The sequence below is a fragment of the Carassius carassius genome, chromosome 11, assembly GCF_963082965.1.
Source record: "Carassius carassius chromosome 11, fCarCar2.1, whole genome shotgun sequence".
NCBI lineage: Eukaryota > Metazoa > Chordata > Actinopteri > Cypriniformes > Cyprinidae > Carassius > Carassius carassius.
The window spans coordinates 31,843,072-31,862,177 of NC_081765.1; the positions used below are offsets into that span (position 1 = coordinate 31,843,072).

The following is a 19,106-nucleotide window of genomic DNA, read 5'->3' on the forward strand; positions in this document are numbered from 1 at the left end:
AGCAACAGTCCAGTGATGCTTCTCTGTAGCCCATTTCCTGCACACGCCTGTGCACGGTGGCTCTGGATGTTTCTACTCCAGACTCAGTCCACTGCTTCCGCAGGTCCCCCAAGGTCTGGAATCGGTCCTTCTCCACAATCTTCCTCAGGGTCCGGTCTACTCTTCTCGTTGTGCAGCGTTTTTTGCCACACTTTTTCCTTCCCACAGACTTCCCACTGAGGTGCCTTGATACAGCACTCTGGGAACAGCCTATTCGTTCAGAAATTTCTTTCTGTGTCTTACCCTCTCGCTTGAGGGTGTCAATGATGGCCTTCTGGACAGCAGTCAGGTCGGCAGTCTTACCCATGATTGCGGTTTTGAGTAATGAACCAGGCTGGGAGTTTTTAAAAGCCTCAGGAATCTTTTGCAGGTGTTTAGAGTTAATTAGTTGATTCAGATGATTAGGTTAATAGCTCGTTTAGAGAACCTTTTCATGATATGCTAATTTTTTGATATAGGAATTTTTGGGTTTTCATGAGCTGTATGCCAAAATCATCAGTATTAAAACAATAAAAGACCTGAAATATTTCAGTTGGTGTGCAATGAATCTAAAATATATGAAAGTTTAATTTTTATCATTACATTATGGAAAATAATGAACTTTATCACAATATGCTAATTTTTTGAGAAGGACCTGTATATATATATATATATATATATATATATATAATAGAAATGTAATTAATAATATTATTGTTTCAAAAATTAATGAACGTTTACATTTTTTTATATATATTTAATAAAATTGAGATCATAAACTTGATTGAAGAATGTCCAGCTTGTGTGAAGCTGGAATCTATACAAAGTAGCAGCTCGGATAGAAAGACCTTTTCATTGTATTATGTTTCGGTCACTACCTAATTCCCAGTTTTCCATACTGGATACTTCACAGTTTTGAAAATTGTAATATTGTTATAAAACGTGGAGAACTGTCATTATAAGGAACAAGCAGGTATGTCCAAACTTTAGACTGGTTATGTATTGCCCCTGCTAATTCATTCAGCTATTCAGACTTGGTTTTTGATTACGTTGCATTTATTTATAAAGCTATGCTGTCTATCTTAGTGTTAGTGTGGCAACATTCTTTAGCAAATCACTTTTGCAGAAAATAGTTTGTTTTATATGAACACAAATAATTTCTCTTTTGCATGTGAAACATAGAGCTGCGTTCAAGTCATTCTAAACACCTGTAAATGTCACTGGCAGGGAATTCTGATCTCCTCGTCAATGTTGTCATCACTGTTTCCACTGCCAAAAGACACACTATCGGCACTCATTCAGACAGGCTAATACTCCACTGATTTGAGTTAAACAATGGCCTGACTGTAGTGTGCTGCCCTAAATACTGCAAATCTGACAGCTTGTGGAAAAACTTGTCTGGAAGTGCTTTTGGAAAAGCTGTGATGATAAAATGACATTTGTGCGAGAGCTGAGGAAAGGTCAAGCACAATGCTGGAGGTTTATTAACATGCTGTGAGCAGCTCTCTGAAAGTCTTCATATGCATGATTGTGGAATGGAATAGTTTGGTAGCTCACGTGATACTTGCCAAGTATGTTACTTAGGGATTTGTATTTAAATGCACTTCTAGCAAAAAATTAAAGGGTTTACATTTTAACTCAAAATTTTTACCTCCTTAAAGGGTTTAAAGGCGTCTTATGATGCAATTTCAAATTTTCCTTTCTCTTTGGAGTGTTACAAGCTGTTCGTGAATAGATAAAGATTCCTAAAGTCGGGGAAGCTGTGGCCTAGTGGTTTAAGAGTTTGACTCCTAACTCTAGGGTTGTGGGTTTTAATCTCGGGCCGGCAATACCATGACTTCGGTGCCCTTGAGCAAGGCATCAAATCCCCAACTGCTCCCCGGGCTGCCCACTGCTCCGGGTGTGTGTTCACTGCTGTGTGTGTGCACTTTGGATGGATTAAATGCAGAGCAAGAATTCTGAGTATGGGTCACCATACTTGGCTGTATGTCACTTCACTTTATTATTTCAATGGGAAGTTGTGGCCTAGTGCTTAGAAAGTTTGACTCCTAACCCTAGGGTTGTGGGTTCAAATCTCGGGCCGGCAATACGACGACTTAGGTGCCCTTGACCAAGGCATCGAACCCCCAACTGCTCCCTGGGCGCCGTGTGTGTGCGCGCACTTTGGATGGGTTAAATGCAGAGCATGAATTTTGAGTATGGGTCACCATACTTGGCTGAATGTCACGTCAATGGATGGTCTGTAGTGAATGGGTGCCATCAAAATGAGTCCAAACAGCTGATAAAAACATCACAATAATCCACAAGACTCTAGTCCATAAATGTATGTTTTGTTACATGAAAAGCTGCAGTGTTTGTAAGAAACCAATTCATCAAGACGTTTTAAACTTCAAACCATTATTTGCTGCTAAAATACTAAATTTGTATTAATCTGTAAATTTGTACAGATCAAGCACCGTTCGCAAACAAAAACAGTTCTTAACATGTAATTTTGGTGTATTTTGATGTGAGAGGACAACATGGGATGAATTTTCACTGGAAGAAGTGTTATTATGGATTATGAACTGGTATTTTGGCCAGACACAACATTTTGAAGATAGGAACGTCTTACTGGACTTGTTTCTTACAAAAACAGATTTTGGCTTCACAAGATGTTAATTGACGGACTGGAGTGGTGTGGATTTTTGTACTGTTTTTATCAGTAGTAAGACTCTCATTCTGATGGCACCCATTCACTGCAGAGGATCCATTGGTGAGCAAGTGATGTAATGCTACATCTTGAATGGCCTGACGGTACAGTAAGTACATTTCCAACAAGTTTACATTTCGCCTTGTTCTTTAAACAAGACAAATGTACGTGCACACTTTACATACCATGACCGAGGTTACCCTTTATTTGAAGACATTTCGATATTACATTTTTTATATTTTGTCATTGGTTACAGTAGCATGTTGATGGGATCTTGAGGTTTGATTGGTTGGAGTCGGGATGGCAGTATATGGACAATACTCTGACTTTCAGTTTCATTTTTAAAAGATGAATTATTTTTTATCTTGTCATGCTGACTTTGAAACACTCTCTTGATTCAATTCACATTTATTTGTATTGTGCTTTTCACGATACAAACCGTTGCAAAACAGCTTTGTAGAAAATAAAAATTTCTTCATTATTCTTAGGAATAGCATTGTCCATATGGCAGATATGTACAGTAATGTACATCAAGCAGCTCACTTGCGTATATTTGAACTCTGCTCAACTTTGTTGCATTTCCAAAGATCGCTGTCACTTATGTTGCCTTAATAGCAAACTGTCAGAGAAAATGTATTATTTCTGGTACTTTTGTCACTGCAAACCGGTGTCAATACACCTTGCATACACATCAGTGTTATTTTAGTATAATTGAGAGACTTATAGTATTCATTAATATTTTAAATTCATTTTTATTTAGTTTTTTATTTAAGTTTAGTACATTTTTAGTCATTTCATTTGGGTTTGTGGTCTTTTTTTAGTAGTTGTAGTTTTTGATATAAAGTGATTTTATATCTAAAATTTCATGTATGTAAATACATGAGAATAGTGAAAATCAAATATATTTACCTGTAAATCCACCAGAAATGGAGAAGTTTAGTATATGTGTGAATTAACTGATAATAATGAAATAAACTGGCATGGATAGTTGATGGATGGAAGGAACACGAGGTAGATGTAAAGCACTGTGTTTCTGCTGCAGCTGTGGAAGAGCAGTTCAAGGTTGGTGAACCGGTCTTTATGTTCCCGTCCTTGAGTCTTGTGCTGTCTTAAGTTGTGTCACAATATTTATGAGTTAAGGGCACATGAATCACCTCACAGTCACAATTGCTAGGATGAAACGCATGTTTAAATATGAGGTAAACCAAGGTAAGGTTACATCATATTTAAAATGCAAATTTCTAAGGTCTCTAAATCAACATGATCAAAACTGTCCTGAAAACCTGTTGTACACAATCTACTACATGCCTTCTGTCATCATTCTGATGGATAGTTCAAATGCTTTTACAGTGAATGAATGCAGACCTCTTTAAAGCAAACCAAACGGGTGTGAAAAGAGTTAACTTTAACATAAAAAATGACTCCCTTCCTAGCCTTAGAGGTCAGTTTACAAAGAACACATTTTTGCATTATACGGTGCTGCTTTTTTTTTTTTATTTATGTAAACATGCATTAGATGGACCTCTTTAAATGCTGCACTTGTGTCTTGCATCTTTTGCATTGTCTACCACTTGAGTCAAGTTAAAAGGAGTTCAAGAAGATTTCACAACTTTGAGTCTGTGGTGTGACTTGTTTATAATGTGTTCTGTGTTGTTATAATATTATTGTGAATATAATTGTCAAGATCACCAGTCACCTCTGCACACTGCATTTCCCACAATCCTCCTGGCTATCCATCCTGGATTCCCGTTTCCCTTGTGCAATCTGGAAAGACCTGTAAGAGAGGAGAAAGAGTGCTCAGTGTTCAAAAGATCTGGACTGTCTTCACTATTCATCAGCTTTGGTTTTATCAAATGTACTCACCTTAGCAATTTGAGTCCATGAACCCTGACAATAATAAAAATATTGTGCTGTATGAATGGAAAGTGGGTGGGTGTGTGTGTGTGTATTAGCTGCAGGTGTGTAATCAGATGCAGGTGTGTGTGTGTGTGTGTGTGCACGGGAACAGACTGTGCATGGAATACGCATTTCTCCGCCTTGACAAAAAGCCCATTCTCGAGTAATCTCGGGAGCACTCGTCTGACGTGTTGAACATGTTCCTGGAGAGATGAAGAAAAAAATCAGTATGTCATCCAGGTAAACATATATAAACTGATCTACCACTGATCTTTCAACACATCATTAACGAGTGCTTGGAAAACCCCTGGCGAGTTGGAGAGCCCGAACGGCATCACCAAATATTCAAAGTGCCCTCTAGGGGTGTTAAAGTTGGTTTTCCATTCATCCCCCTTCCTGATGCGGACCAAATGATAAGCATTACGTAAATCCAATTTTGTGAATACGGATGCTCCCTGTAACCTCTCGAAAGCTGAAGACATCAACGGTAACAGATAGGTGTTCTTTGTTGTGATGTTGTTCAGCTCTCGGAAGTCAATACAAGGTCGCAGAGAACCATCCTTCTCACCAACAAAAAAGAATCCCACAAGGTGACAGTGTTGGAACCCCAATCCACTCGTGGATTATGTTTAATTAACCAGGGGTGACCTAAAATAATGGGAGCTACAGGGGAGTCCATGAGGTAAAAGGATATGGTTTCACTGTGGTTGCCTGAGGTGAGCAGGGTGATGGGTTCAGTGTAGTGGGTGACGTGTAGCAGTTCCTGGCCATTGAGTGTGGTGACATGGATGGGATGAGACACAGAAAGGACAGGAAGGTTCAAGTGACATGCAAGGAGAGAGTCAATGAAATTACCTTCGGCCCCAGAGTCCAGAAGGGTGTGACAGTCGTGAGTGTGGTTCTCCCACCGCAGTTTCACAGGAAGAAGAGTTGATGATGTGGTTGAGGATTTCCCGGCGGAGATCCCACCCGATAGTAGCCTCAAATTTACTACCGGGCTTGGTCTTTTACCAGGCATGAATGGATGGAATGCCTGGTAAATATAATATAAACACAATCCTTGGGAGCTCCGCCACTCTCTCTCCCTCCGGGAAAGCCGAGCTCTACCCACCTGCATGGGTTCGTGATCGTAGACGGGACCGACCATGTTCTCTCGACTCGAGCGGCCCCTTTCCGGAGAGACGTAATGGCGTGTAGGACTGACTTGTCTACCCAGGCGGTTAATCCAAGCGTCCACCTGAAGGGCCAGGTCGATCAGGCCGTTGAACGTTGGGGGCAGCTCGAGGAGGTAGATCTCTTTCTGAACACGGTCGGCCAGCCCATGCAGGAATCGATCCCACTGCGCCGCCTCGTTCCACTGGCACGCGGCCGCCAGGGTGCGGAACTGAATGGAATAGTCCGCCACTGATGATTTTCCTTGTTTCAGGTCCTAGAGCTGATGAGCGGCCTCCCTGCCGGCCGCGGCTCGATCGAAGACCCATTTCATCTCTTCGGAGAGGGAGTGGAACGAGGCGCAACACGGATGTTGATTCTCATTTGTTAAGGAAAGTCTTGCAAAAGTTTGGCTCACCAGAGTAACTCTCTGGCGCCGGAAGTCGCGGCTCTGGCCGGAAGGGGTCCTGGGAGGTCTCCCGGGGAACGGGTGGTGCAGGCGGTGCGGTGGGCGCAGTGGGAGAAGTGAGTTGATGAACCTGCTGGGTGAGCTCAGACACCTTTGTCACCAGCGCTTGGATCGCGCGTCCGGTGTTCACGATACTCTCCTGCTGCTGATCCATGCGGTTGACGCTGTGGTGAATGAATTCAGACTGTGAAGTGGTGCTCGCTGCTTCCATGGTTGGTGAGAGCATTCTGTAAAGACTGGGTGAAGGAGTGGCAGGAAGCAAGTGCGAGATGAATGAGATTTAATGAAGACAATGAGACAATACAAAACTGAGACACAAATAACGCTGGGAGGAATGCACAGTCCAAGATGGTGGTGAGGAATGACGAATCCGGAAGGCGGAGGTGAGTTGGCAGCAGGAGAGGGTGACACAGGAACTGCGGGGAAGCGAGCCGAAGGTAAGTGGTGTTGCTTGGTGGTGGGTTGTGTAGAGTGGACGGGGTTACGGGGAGACACGGACATCCAACTCAGAAACACACAAGAAAGCAAGGCATAGGTTACAAACATGAAACAACACTCTCACGAACACAAGACGCTAGACAAGCCAATATATAGGGATGAGTAATGAGTGACAGCTGTTGCTGATGACAATTAACGGAGACGCCCACAAACTAATCAGTGCTGACGCGTAACACACAGACTTCACCCACAAAGTGCAAAACCCAGAGATCATGGTTTACCAACCGTGACACGGGGACCGGACTTGACTCTGGAAGATCAACTGCAGCTGCCGTCATGTGCAACGGCGCTGGGCTGACAGGCATTACGAAAGCAGACTCTGGAATGGTGGCAATGTTGTGACTAGACTCTGAAATGGCAGCCATGTCGTGATGAGACTCTGGAATGGCAGCCATGTCGTGATGAGGCTCTGGTATGGCAGCCATTTTGTAAGAAGTCTTCTCAGACTCCCACAGTGAAGGGTGAACCATAAATTTGCAATGCAAGGTTAATATAATGTTCAAGTGTCCAATTAGGGTCATGTAGTGGCATAACGGAGCTGAGTGGCTTGGAAAGCCCTCCACGGAAAAAAATTAATTAAACATACCTCATCTAATGAAGTTAAGTGAGCCAGTTCAATAAAGTTCACTGCATAATCATCAATGGGCGATTCATCTTGACGTAGACACATAAGTTGGTTTACTGGGTTCATGACTGACCTGGAATTTACTCCTTAAAGGCTGCTGGATCCTGAGTGGCAAAGTCTTCTGTTACGATGGAGGGTCAGAGATGATCGGATCCAATTGCATTATTTATTTAGAGAATGGTCCGTCAGGCAGAAATCAGGAATGGCGTCAGGTATGTCAGGGATAACCAGAATCATAAACAGTAACAAGCAGAGGTCAGGGCAGGCAGCAGAGAATCAGACTCAGAATACACAAGCCATAGGTCAGACACGGACGAACAAATACAAAGGGAAAACGCTCTGAAATGCTAGACGGGGCTAAACAAGACTTCGCAAAGAGTGTGCTGCTTATATGGGTGTGTGTGTGTATTAGCTGCAGGTGTGTAATCAGATGCAAGTATGTAATCAGATGCAGGTGTGTGTGTGTGCAATCAGTCCCAGGAATTAGGCAGGATGGGAAATGGAGTTTGAATGAGTCCTGAGTGAGTTGTGAGTGGAGTGCCCTCTACTGAAGCTCACTTGTACTCCAGCTAGAGATCGTGACACCATCAGTTAATGTCTTGTGATGTGAAAAGCTGCATGTTTGCAAGAAACAAATCCATCATTAAGATGTTTTTAACTTCAAACCATTATTTACGGATAAAATACATGAACCATAATAACGCTTCCTCCAGTGGAAAAAGTAATCTCATCTGAATCAGAAGAGAAATCTGCACAAATAAAGCACTGTTTACAAGCAAAAACCATCCTAAACAGTTCTCAAAAGACATGTGGGTGGATTTTCAGTCATTCTAAATTATGCACTGGTATTTTGTCCAGAAGCAACGGTTTTAAGTTAAAAACATCTTAATGACTAATTTGTTTATTCCAAACATGCAGCTTTTCACTTCACAAGACATTAACTGATGGACTGGAGTAATGTGGATTACCTCTGGATTATCGGGATGTTTTTATAAGCTGTTTGGACAAGTGATGGAATGCTACTTTTCTACAAATCTGTTCTGATGCAGAAACAAACTCATCTACATCTCGGATGGCCTGAGGGTGAGTAAATTCTTAGCAAATGTTAATTTTGGGGTGAACTATTCCTTTAAATGGGTCTGAGTTTCTTTTGAAATATGGGGAAGTTGTGGCCTAATGGTTAGAGATTTGGGCTTGTAATCCAAAATTTGTGAGTTTGAGTCTTGGGTCGGCAGGAATTGTGGGTGGACAGGCATGGACAGGCACCGAACCCCCAGAATAAATGGCTGCCCACTGCTCCGGGTGTGTGTTCACTGCTGTGTGTGTGCACTTTGGATGGGTTAAATGCAGAGCATGAATTCTGAGTATGGCTCACAGTACTTGGCTGTATATCATGTCACTTTCAAAATATCCAGCAGATTTTTCCAGTGTATTTAAATCACATTTCCTCTAGTAATGCACTGTTCTGACCACTCTTCAACGTTACTATTCATTATAACTTTAAGGACTGTTTATTTACTCTGATAAGGGAGCAGCGAGAATCCTGCTCATCTTACTACCTTGAGACTTTAACAGGTTAGGTCTAGTAAATGCTTGTTTGGGGGATTTATAGAGCTGGTCCTAGCGAGGGGGTTTCCTCCTCCTCTGTTCTTTTTTGTGTCTTGTAGGTCTCTCTTACTGATTAAACAGTGAATCGTTTACCTCATTTGAAGATGATGTCACTGTGGGAGGCTGTGATTGGCTGAAAGGCTTGCTAACCCTGGCCCTGCTGGGGAGCACTGACCTCCTTTTCCTCTTTGAAAGAGGACTGGCGTGTTCTCCCTAGCAGCCTGCCTTTCACACACACTCCATCAACCCCCATCTCGCTCTGCCCATATACCTTACAGGGTCATTCCTGCTCTGCAGACCCTTTTAACTCTGTAACTTTGAAGAAATGTATATGCTTGTCTGGTAATTTAAGGAAGAATTTTAATAAAAGGATAAATTAGACTTTATGAAATGTGATTATTGTTTACGTAATGACAAGAAAATTATCTGAATGCTCATTAAGAACTAAAGCTTTTACCTAGCTTCTGATATTTTGAAATTATCAAGCTGATTTGTATAATTTAATCAGACAGGGTGGAGTAGCTTATTGATGTTTTTGCTGTTGTTTTCCCACCAGAATGATGTCATTTCTTGGGAAATTATGTCATTTAGGAACTGGCATTTGTTAGTTAAAATTATTTTTACAATTGACTGACAGAATGGAAAGTGGGGAAAGGGAAAAATGAATCCCTGTGTTCAGTGTACATCCAGTTCTGTCATCATTTATTTACCTTTATGTAAATCGAAACCTGTATGCGTTTTTTTTTTCTTATTCCTTTTTTTTCCTGCAGCTCTGCATTGATTGGGACTCCAAGAAAAAGACAAAGAAGCAACTTAAAATGTGGCTTGTGTGCTTTATTCCAAGTCTTTTTAAAATTAATTTAAAATTAAGACTTTAGAAATTAATTACTGAAAACCTTCTCCTCTGCTGTATCTCTCAAATCCTCTTTGTTGCAATACATGCATTTATTTATTTTTTAATCTAAACATATCTTAACGAAGAGCTACAGCAACAGTTTTATTATCATTAAGTTAACCTAAAACCATTCAAAATTGTTTTCGGTAACTGAAATAAAGCTGAAATAGAGTAAATTATGAATAGATTATTGTGTAAAAAAATAACATAAATTTGACTTATTTTGTGCCAAAATTACAAGTAAAAATACAAATAAAGCTAAATAGAAAAAAAGACAAAAGTACATAGCAAATTTACTAAAACTAAAATCGGTTGAAAACTGAATGTCAAAATTTAAGCTAATTCAGGATAGTAAGAAATATTATTAACCTAATATATAAATAATACTAAAATAACACTTCACAACAAAGGGGGCGAAATTCCTTTCAACAGCGTACAGGTTTGAAACGCCATTTTAAAAAATGAACATCTAAATATGAACACAACTTTTTTTCAGAAAAATATAAATAAAACTGGAAATATAAATAAATTAAAGCTAGTTCAGAGTATTATATAATACTATAATGTATATAAATAATATTAAAATAACAATGTACAGCGTACAGGTTTGAAATGACACAGGGGTGAGTAAATAATTAAATAATTTATTTGTTGTATGCACTGTACCTGTAATGTTGTGATTAAATTGAAAAAAACTAATATGATTTCATTACACACATGGTGAGGATCCATGAACATATACTGCATATCAGAAGTGACATTAACTTTCTCGCTCTCTGTTGCCTTTCACCTTCCAGTCGGGGCTGACCCGTCGGGTCTTGTGTTTAGCCAGCGGTTTCTGGCTGGGATTTATGTGAAAGGCAGGGGCCTGTCAAGACTGTGTGAATAGGTAGGAGGGGCAAATCTTGTGACTTTTCTGCCTCCCTCCCCCTTCGGTGTGTGCGTGCAGGGGGTAGATGAGCGGGACTCACCCCCGCCGTGTAAACAGTGACAGGTGATTGGACAGAACCATGGTGACATGCAGCAGCAGAGGCTGCACTGAGCCGCTCTCTAATTACCTCATTTGAGCTCGGCTGCAGACAGAGAGAGAGGAAGCTCACTGCTCCCCGGCAGATTATTGCGTTTATGTTTTATGTTCACTCAACTATTGAGAAATGCTGTGCACTCAGCCCTATATAAGCTCCCGAGCTTGTCCCAAATCACAGCCCTGCCTGCCGCCTAGTACCGGGGTAAGTAGCTTTGAAATACCAATTTATGAGTGCTTTTCTTGTATGTGTGTGAGTGAGATCGATGCGATCTGTTGGCTGCTCTGCTCTCTTTGGAATCATTCGAGAGCGATTTGAGCAGATAAATGAAACTCTAACAGCCTTAAAACAAGGTTTCAGAGATGATATTGAGTTATCCAGCCTGTAGGTTTTCTGCATATGAGGTGAAGGCATGAAAGGCAACATTCATGACTTCTCTGCAGCACAGGCTGTCTGCACTTTGAATGAACGGGTTGTTGCATACTGTATATAGGACATGAAGTGAAATTTGGTTCTCATAGGACATAAAAGGAGTGTCAGTGTTTCTGATATAAACTTGATTCTTTATTTGCATGTACAAAATGTGATTGTGTTCAAAATAGCATAGCATTCTGTATGTAATGCGTGTACTGTACATAATACGTGATTTTTTTTCAGACCTACAGTACTAGACATACAGTACTAAAATGTTCAGTATTCAACAGTGCGGTACTGTAACCCACAATGCAGTGCACTTGATTTGAGATTCTGTTTTACATTTCATTAATTAACCCTAAGTAATGTCAACATTTTTAAGCAGCATCCTGCTAAAAATTAATTTACGCAATTGAGTAAAAAAATGCTTAAAAAAACTATTAATAAATAAGGTTGGGCGCAATTTGCTAATGATCATGTGATATATATATATATATATATATATATATATATATATATATATATATATATATATATATATATATATATATATATATATATATATATTAATTTCTTTAAGAATGAAATATTACTGACCCCAAACTTTCTATCTGTAATATATCAAACTTTTTAACTTATATATATTACCGTTAAAAAGTTTGGGGTCAATAATATTTAGTTTTTAAATAAATTAATACTTTGTCAGCAAGGAGGCATGAAATTAATCAAAAGTGACGGTAAATACATGTATATTGTCACAAGCCATTTGTATTTAAATTACATGTTGTTCTTTTAATTTTTTTTTTATTCATTAAAGAATTCTGAGTCATCACAGTTTCAGCAAAAATATGATTAGAAATGTTTCTTGAGCGGCCTATCAGCATATTAGAATGATTTCTGAAGATCATGTGACACTGAAGACTGGAGGAATGATGCTGAAAATACAGCTGCACATCACAGAAATAAATTACATTAAAAAATATATTCAAATAGAAAACAGTTATTTGAAATTGTAACAATTTTTCAAAAGATTACTGATTTTCCTTTTTTTTTATAAATGCAGCCTTGGTCAGCAGAAGAGACTTCCTTTCAAAAAGATTTAGAAAACTTTATCAGCTTTATTAATGTATTTATGTTTGTATGTATTTAGTTAGTTAGATAGTAAGTAGGCAGTCTGGTAATATTCAATTCTGAATGCAGCCAAAGCCTCTTTCTGGTTTCATTTATTCCTTACTGTGTTGCAGGTAATCAAAGTGTACTGTGAAGACAACACCAGCCGTGCAGTGGAGGTGCCCAGTGACATCACCGCCCGGGACATATGCCAGCTGTTCATCCTGAAGAACCACTGCATTGATGACCACAGCTGGACCCTGTTTGAGCAGATCCCACATCTGAGTATAGGTAAGCAAGTAAAAAATACAGTTAAAAACCACAACAAACGAGAGCACAGAATACTTTTGGTGCATTGTCACCAAATACAATACAGTCACATATGAAGAGTATATGAAAAAATGTAATAATCAATTCAAACTGATTATTATAAGGAAGATGTACATTCTAAAGAAGCAGTATTTATGTTGGCTATAGGTTTTCTGAAACATGCTTTTCTTTTCAAATTTTGACATCCAACCCAGTGTTATTTTAGTATTATTTATATACTAAAAAAGTAATTTCAATATTAATATTTTGAATAATAATCTTTAATTTAAATTTTTAGAAAATTTGTAATTTTTATTCATTGTTTATTACTTCATTGTTATATTCATTTCTATTTGAATTGATTTTTATTTCCTTTTTAGTTTTAGTGATTGTAGTACTTCACTAAATATATATATATATATATATATATATATATATATATATATATATATATGATCAAAGTAGAAATACTCTCACTGAAAACAATGATATGATCAATAAGTCATGACAGTGTATTTTTTTTTCATAAATTTATCTTATTAATATAATTTCAGTTATTTCAACACTTAAGTTTAGCTTGATTTTTAAAGTCAGTTTAATCTAATTAACTTGTACACTCAGTTTGATTAATTGATTATTTTGATTAAAGCAATCTTCATTTTTTAGTTGGTAGAAGTAGGTGGACATTTGTAGCGTACTTTTTATTGTTTAAGTTGTTTAACTAAAATGACTGTTATTTAAATCAGATGTGGGATATTCCTTCTTTGATTTCTCTGACTTTAAAAACATAAAACCATTAAAAAAATAAAATAATAATAATTTGTTACTTGATTAGTAAACTTTCATTTAGTTTATAGTTTGTATTTAAAGTACTGAAATAACAAACTTATATATATGAAAAATATGATAATAAAATGTAATTTAAAATATTAAGAAACACTATTGTATCTCAGTGACATGAAAATAACAGTGATGCACATAGTTGCTACATTTTGTTGTCATTCAGTTATCAACAAAGAATTACTAGCAGCAATATACGAATGAAAAGTGATGTGTAAAAATGCAATTTTGACTCTTTTTGACTTTTTATGACTAAAATGATGGTTAACTTGAAATTATTGTCTTTTAAACCATTATATAAACATTTACATATATTCTAAATATCATCAAATACATAAATATTGACATATATTGAGTGTTTTCAAAAGGCTGAAAATATAGAGATGAAGTGAAACCATGTGTCACAGTGTCTGGGTTGTGTTCCCTGGGTTTCCATTAGGTGTCCTCCTCTTCCACGGTGTCTGTCACCTTACCACTTCCTGTTCCCTTATTTGGTCACCTTCCTCCTTGTTTGAGTTAATTGATTGTTCACCACCTGTCTCCTGTTTCCCCATTATCCTTTTGTGTATTTATACCTGGTCTGTCTGAGTCTGTGTCACGGAGTCCTTGTTTAATGTTGAAAGTTTATTCATGTCCGTCGCCTTGCCTTGCCTTGCCTTGCCTTGCCTTGCCTTGCCTTGCCTTGCCTTGCCTTGCCTTGCCTTGCCTTGCCTTGCCTTGCCTTGCCTTGCCTTGCCTTGCCTTGCCTTGCCTTGCCTTGCCTTTGTGTCTTGTTTATGTTATGTTTGGATTTACCGGTTTTGACCCTGCCTGGACTGTTTACCCCTTTGGATTACCCTTCAAATAAACATCATACCTGCAATTGGTTCCTTCTCCTGTGTTATCTGTAACACCGTACGTGACACCATGAATTGAAGAGAGATCATCAACAGCATGGAGATGATGTTTGGTCATAACCAATGCAAACAGCGTTATTGCAGTATTGCAGTGAAGATCTGTCCGTTCACTGCAGTAATTCTATGGGAATTCATTAGCATGAGATAACAGTAGTCAGACTCATCCAGATGGCTGCTTCTAAACAGTCCATTCAGTCATTAAACATGCATTTAGGGTTTCAGGAGCTGAATAATATTAAATGATAAAGTGGAATAATGAGCTCCCCCACACATCACTCTCATGGCTATTGAATGTTGCTCATTATCAAGGCATAATATTTAAAAAGAGTGCTAATAATTAATCTGTCAAGCCCACGGTGCTGTATAATGGTAAAACTCATAGAGCAGTACATTCTCAGACAATTAAACTTTAGATTCTGATCGGATAAGATGTGTTTAATGCTATAAAATGCTGAAAAACAAACACTTGTAACAGCATGTTAGACAGAAGTTGCTACAGGAAAACATTAACACTATATAAGTCTCTTGCTTACCAAAGATACATTTATTTGATCAAAGATACAGGGAAGAAAAAAAACACTAATATTGTGAAATGTTATGTTTTCTACTGTAATATATTTTAAAATGTAATTTATTGCTCTGATCAAAGCTGATTTTTCAGCATCATTACTACTGTACAGTCTTCAGTGTCACATGATCCTTCAGAAGCATTTTAAATTGTTATCAATGTTGAAAACAATTGTGCTGCTTCATATTTTTGTAAACACTTTCTTTCAGGATTCTTTGATGAATAGAAAGTTCAAAAGAACAGCATTGATTTGAAATAGAAATTCAAACCATCAGACTTTGTAAAACTCTAAGTGTCTTGACTGTTACTTTTGATCAATTTAATGCATCCTGTCTTTGTCCTCATAATCTTTTATCAAAATTTAATACTTCACTGTTCACATTACAAAGTCTCAACCTACATTTTGTTCTGGTTAAATATCCACTTTTGATCACCTTACATTAGTAAAATAGGTTACACATTTAATTTTTTATGCTCTTGAATGCAATTTTTTTTGCTTTAGTGCATATGTATGGTTCATAAATTCATAAGCATGTACCAAACTAACTCTTGTTTGTGATTTCCAGAGAGAACCATAGAAGACCATGAGTTGGTTGTGGAGGTTCAGTCCGGCTGGGGAATGGACTCACACTGCTGTCTGTACTTCAGGAAGAATTATGCCAAATACGAGTTCTTCCAAAAACCTCTTGTAAGTATATGTGTGTGTGTGTGTGTGTGTGTGTGTGTGTGTGTGTGTGTCGTGACACATGCTGCCATGCTAATGTATAATTGATTTGCTGAGGTTTAACCTAACATCCAGGTTACCTGTTCAAAGTCATTAAAGTTTGAAACAGAGGCACACAATAGGGCTCTTTAATTGTACCGGTTAAGAATTCAAGCTAAGGCCTAAATAATAAAGTACAGATCACTAACTCCTGTGAATTTCAAGGTCACAGATGCTAATACCAGATTTAACAAAGAGCCTTTAAGTGCTTTCTTTTATAGTAAATATAAAATGCTCCTAATACCTCACAGATGTCATTGTAATAGGTGTCAAATAGATGAAATTGCAAGTCTCTATGACAAGTAAACTTATATATATGACACAGTTTTAGTTTTTAATTCATCTGTATTTACTCAGTGCAACTTATAACATCGAAGTGAAAGAAGTAATAAATAAAAAAAACATAATCACTGAGATGGAAAAAGGATCACCCCCCGCCCCCCTCATAAAAATGGCTTGTAGACTCAATCTGGTGTAGCTAATCACCGTCTCAATGGCACACAAAGACATTTGAGTTTCAAATGTGATCAGCTGTGCACATTTTGATCAGCTCAGCATGAAAAGAGCTTTCCTGGAGCATTCCAGTCCTTGCTAGTGCAACTGAAGCAAACAATCAACTATAGGTGGCAAGGCACTGTCAAAAGATCTCTGGGATAAAGCTGTGGACAGGCACAAGTCAAGAGATGGATACAAAAGCATTTCAAAGGCTTTATCATTTAAATCTGTTATTAAGAAGTGGAAGGTCTTTGGTTTGACAGAGAGCCTCCCTGGATCAGGACGTTGTTTAAAACTGAATGAAAGAGCTGGAGAAAACTGGTCAGAAACTCTGAAGCAGCTGCAGGAATTTATTACAAACAGTGACCATTCTGTGCATGTGAAAACAATATCACAAATTCTCCGCAAACGTGGCGTGTATGGGAGTGTTGCAAGAAAAGCAGCTCATCATCCAAATTACAGCATTCCTCCAGTAAAGCATGAAGGTGGTGATGTCCTGTTCTGGGGTGTTTCTCTGCAGCAGGGACTGGAGCACTTGTCAGGATAGAAGGACAAATGGATGGGGCTAAATACCGTCTTCTTGAAGAAAATCTGCTGCCATCTGCTAGAAAGCTGTCAATGGGAAGAAGTTTTACCTTCCAACATGACAAAGACCCAAAGCACACAGCAGAACTGAGCACACAGAGGTTGAAGAAGAAAAAGCTGAATGTCCTTGCATGGCCTAGTTTAAGCCCAGACTTAAACCCCACTGAAAATCTGTGAAATGACTTGAAGACTGCAGTCTACAAACGGTCATCATCAAATTGAACTGAACTTGAGCAGTTCTGCAAAGAAGAGTGGGCAAATACTGTTCTAATGTTATTAGAAACAAATCCCAACAGACTAAAGGCTGTAATTAAAACAAAAGGTGCCTTAACAAAATATTGACAGAAAGGGTGATCCCTTTTACAACTATGTAATTCCGTTTTTTTTTTTTTTTTTCTCTGACATCTTTTCCTTGGATGGTAATACAGCTGTATAAAACAGACTGTCCATCTTCATTTCAGGCTGCAAAGGAACACCATGTGATTATTTAAATATGTATATATATTAGTGCTGGGCAACGGTTATATATATATTTAATCGCGATTAATCACATTATTGTCTGCAATTAATCACATTATGCACAAAACTAATAATACATTTAAAATTAGTGTATTGTGCTCTTTTTTAATTTAAAAGTAGGCCTACTACTATATGAACAAAAGTGTAATAACATTTGGTGAGCGGGTATAGACTCGTGTGTGTGTGGGATGCGGGAGGATAATTAGGGTGTGCTCACACTAGGACGTACAGGATCACGTTTGACCCCCAAAGCCTGGTTCGTTTGTCTAGTGGGATCGCTCCATTCAGCAGTCCCTGGCTCGGTTGGAAGAGGTGGGCAAGAGCATGGTTCAGTTATATATAGATCAGTGAGTGTGAGCGCTAACCGCGCTGGAGCACAGATCTTCTGATACGTGCTGCATGATTGTGTGAATATTTATGAGCAGCAAAAGTGATGGATCTGTAAAGCAATATATCGTGAGAGGGCCGTTGTAATGAATTAAGCCTTCATATTAATCGGGAAGAAGGAGGCGGGAACCGGCGGACAATCCAATAACATTTTAATAATACAAAATAAAACACAAAACAGCGCACCAGCCCCTCACGGACGACTGATGCGCACAAAATAAAACCAAAACACAACTAAAAGCCCAGGCCTGGTCCTCTCTCGTCCTTCACTGTCGTCGCTCCAGTTTTATATCCTTCCATCTCCTATGTGGGACTCGAGACCGGCGGTGGGCTGCAGGTGCCACTGATTTGCCCAATCATTGCCGGCCTCACTCCTTGTTCCCACGTCCCTCGGCCCCGCCCCACTTGCCACAGCCGTGTGTTACCGTGTCCCATACAACTCAGAATAATAAACCACAAAGTTAACAAAACAATGCAGTCCACTGTACTGAGCAAGAGCGCTTCTCTGCTGTCTTCATGTGCTATCAGAAACTTCCTATTTCCAACTTAACTTAATAAAGTCATGATTACGAGCTTGTTGCATTCTTTTCTGTTAAAAATAACAGTGGACAGTGGTTTGAATGTTGATGCTTAGCCTAAATAATTTGATTGAGAGCATCCCCTCCTGTGACCCATGATTTGTATGTATGTGTATTCAGAGCCAGTGAGCAACGGACTTTCATAATAATAAAAAAAGTATGCTGATTTACATCTCAAGAAACATTTCTGATTATCAATGTTGAAAACAATTGTTCTGTGGGTGATTGCAGGACTTTTTCCCAGAGCAAATGGTGTCAGTCTCCAGTGAAAGCAACGGAATCATGAACCACTCACAACTTATACAGGTGACAACCTTCTTATGCTATTATTATTATTAAAGGCACATAGAGTCATTAGCCCTTTCTCAATATGCTCTTTTGTCTCAATATGCTCTTTTGTCATCAGTCATTGCCCAAGTACTGTTCCAATTTAAAGTTCACAGCTAGCCAAGTACAGTTCAAATCCCCAAATGTTCTTCTTACGCCCCTTTTATCAAGGATGCATCAAGACATCAATACTTGAGGTATCCCTGAATGCATTTTGCACTGAACAGTGAGCGTTAATGGCAGAGAAGAAAAGCCATTTAATTTTCAAATGACTGCTGTTTTGTTAAAACGTGCAGTGCATATGCATCATATGATCAGGGCAGGTTATATTTCACCCTAAAAAAAATAAATAAATAAAAGGTTTTTTTCTTTTGTTGTGTCATATTTATATTTTATATAAGGTATATTTATATTTATTGCAATGTGTGTGTGTGTGTGTG

General features: G+C 38.5%; 1 protein-coding gene across 4 annotated transcripts in view; it reads left to right on the forward strand.

Annotated features, from left to right (window-relative positions):
• LOC132153204 (growth factor receptor-bound protein 14-like) overlaps positions 1 to 19,106 on the forward strand; it is an 86,241-nt gene that overhangs the window by 53,495 nt on the left and 13,640 nt on the right. For 3 of the 4 annotated variants that reach the window (XM_059562542.1, XM_059562543.1, XM_059562545.1), the window contains 3 exons: positions 12,534 to 12,690; positions 15,579 to 15,700; positions 18,571 to 18,645. In XM_059562542.1, coding sequence (XP_059418525.1) covers positions 12,534 to 12,690; positions 15,579 to 15,700; positions 18,571 to 18,645 — 354 coding nt within the window. Of the gene's footprint in view, positions 1 to 10,571; positions 11,080 to 12,533; positions 12,691 to 15,578; positions 15,701 to 18,570; positions 18,646 to 19,106 lie in introns of those variants that run through there. The other variant, XM_059562544.1, reaches the window with a different exon arrangement.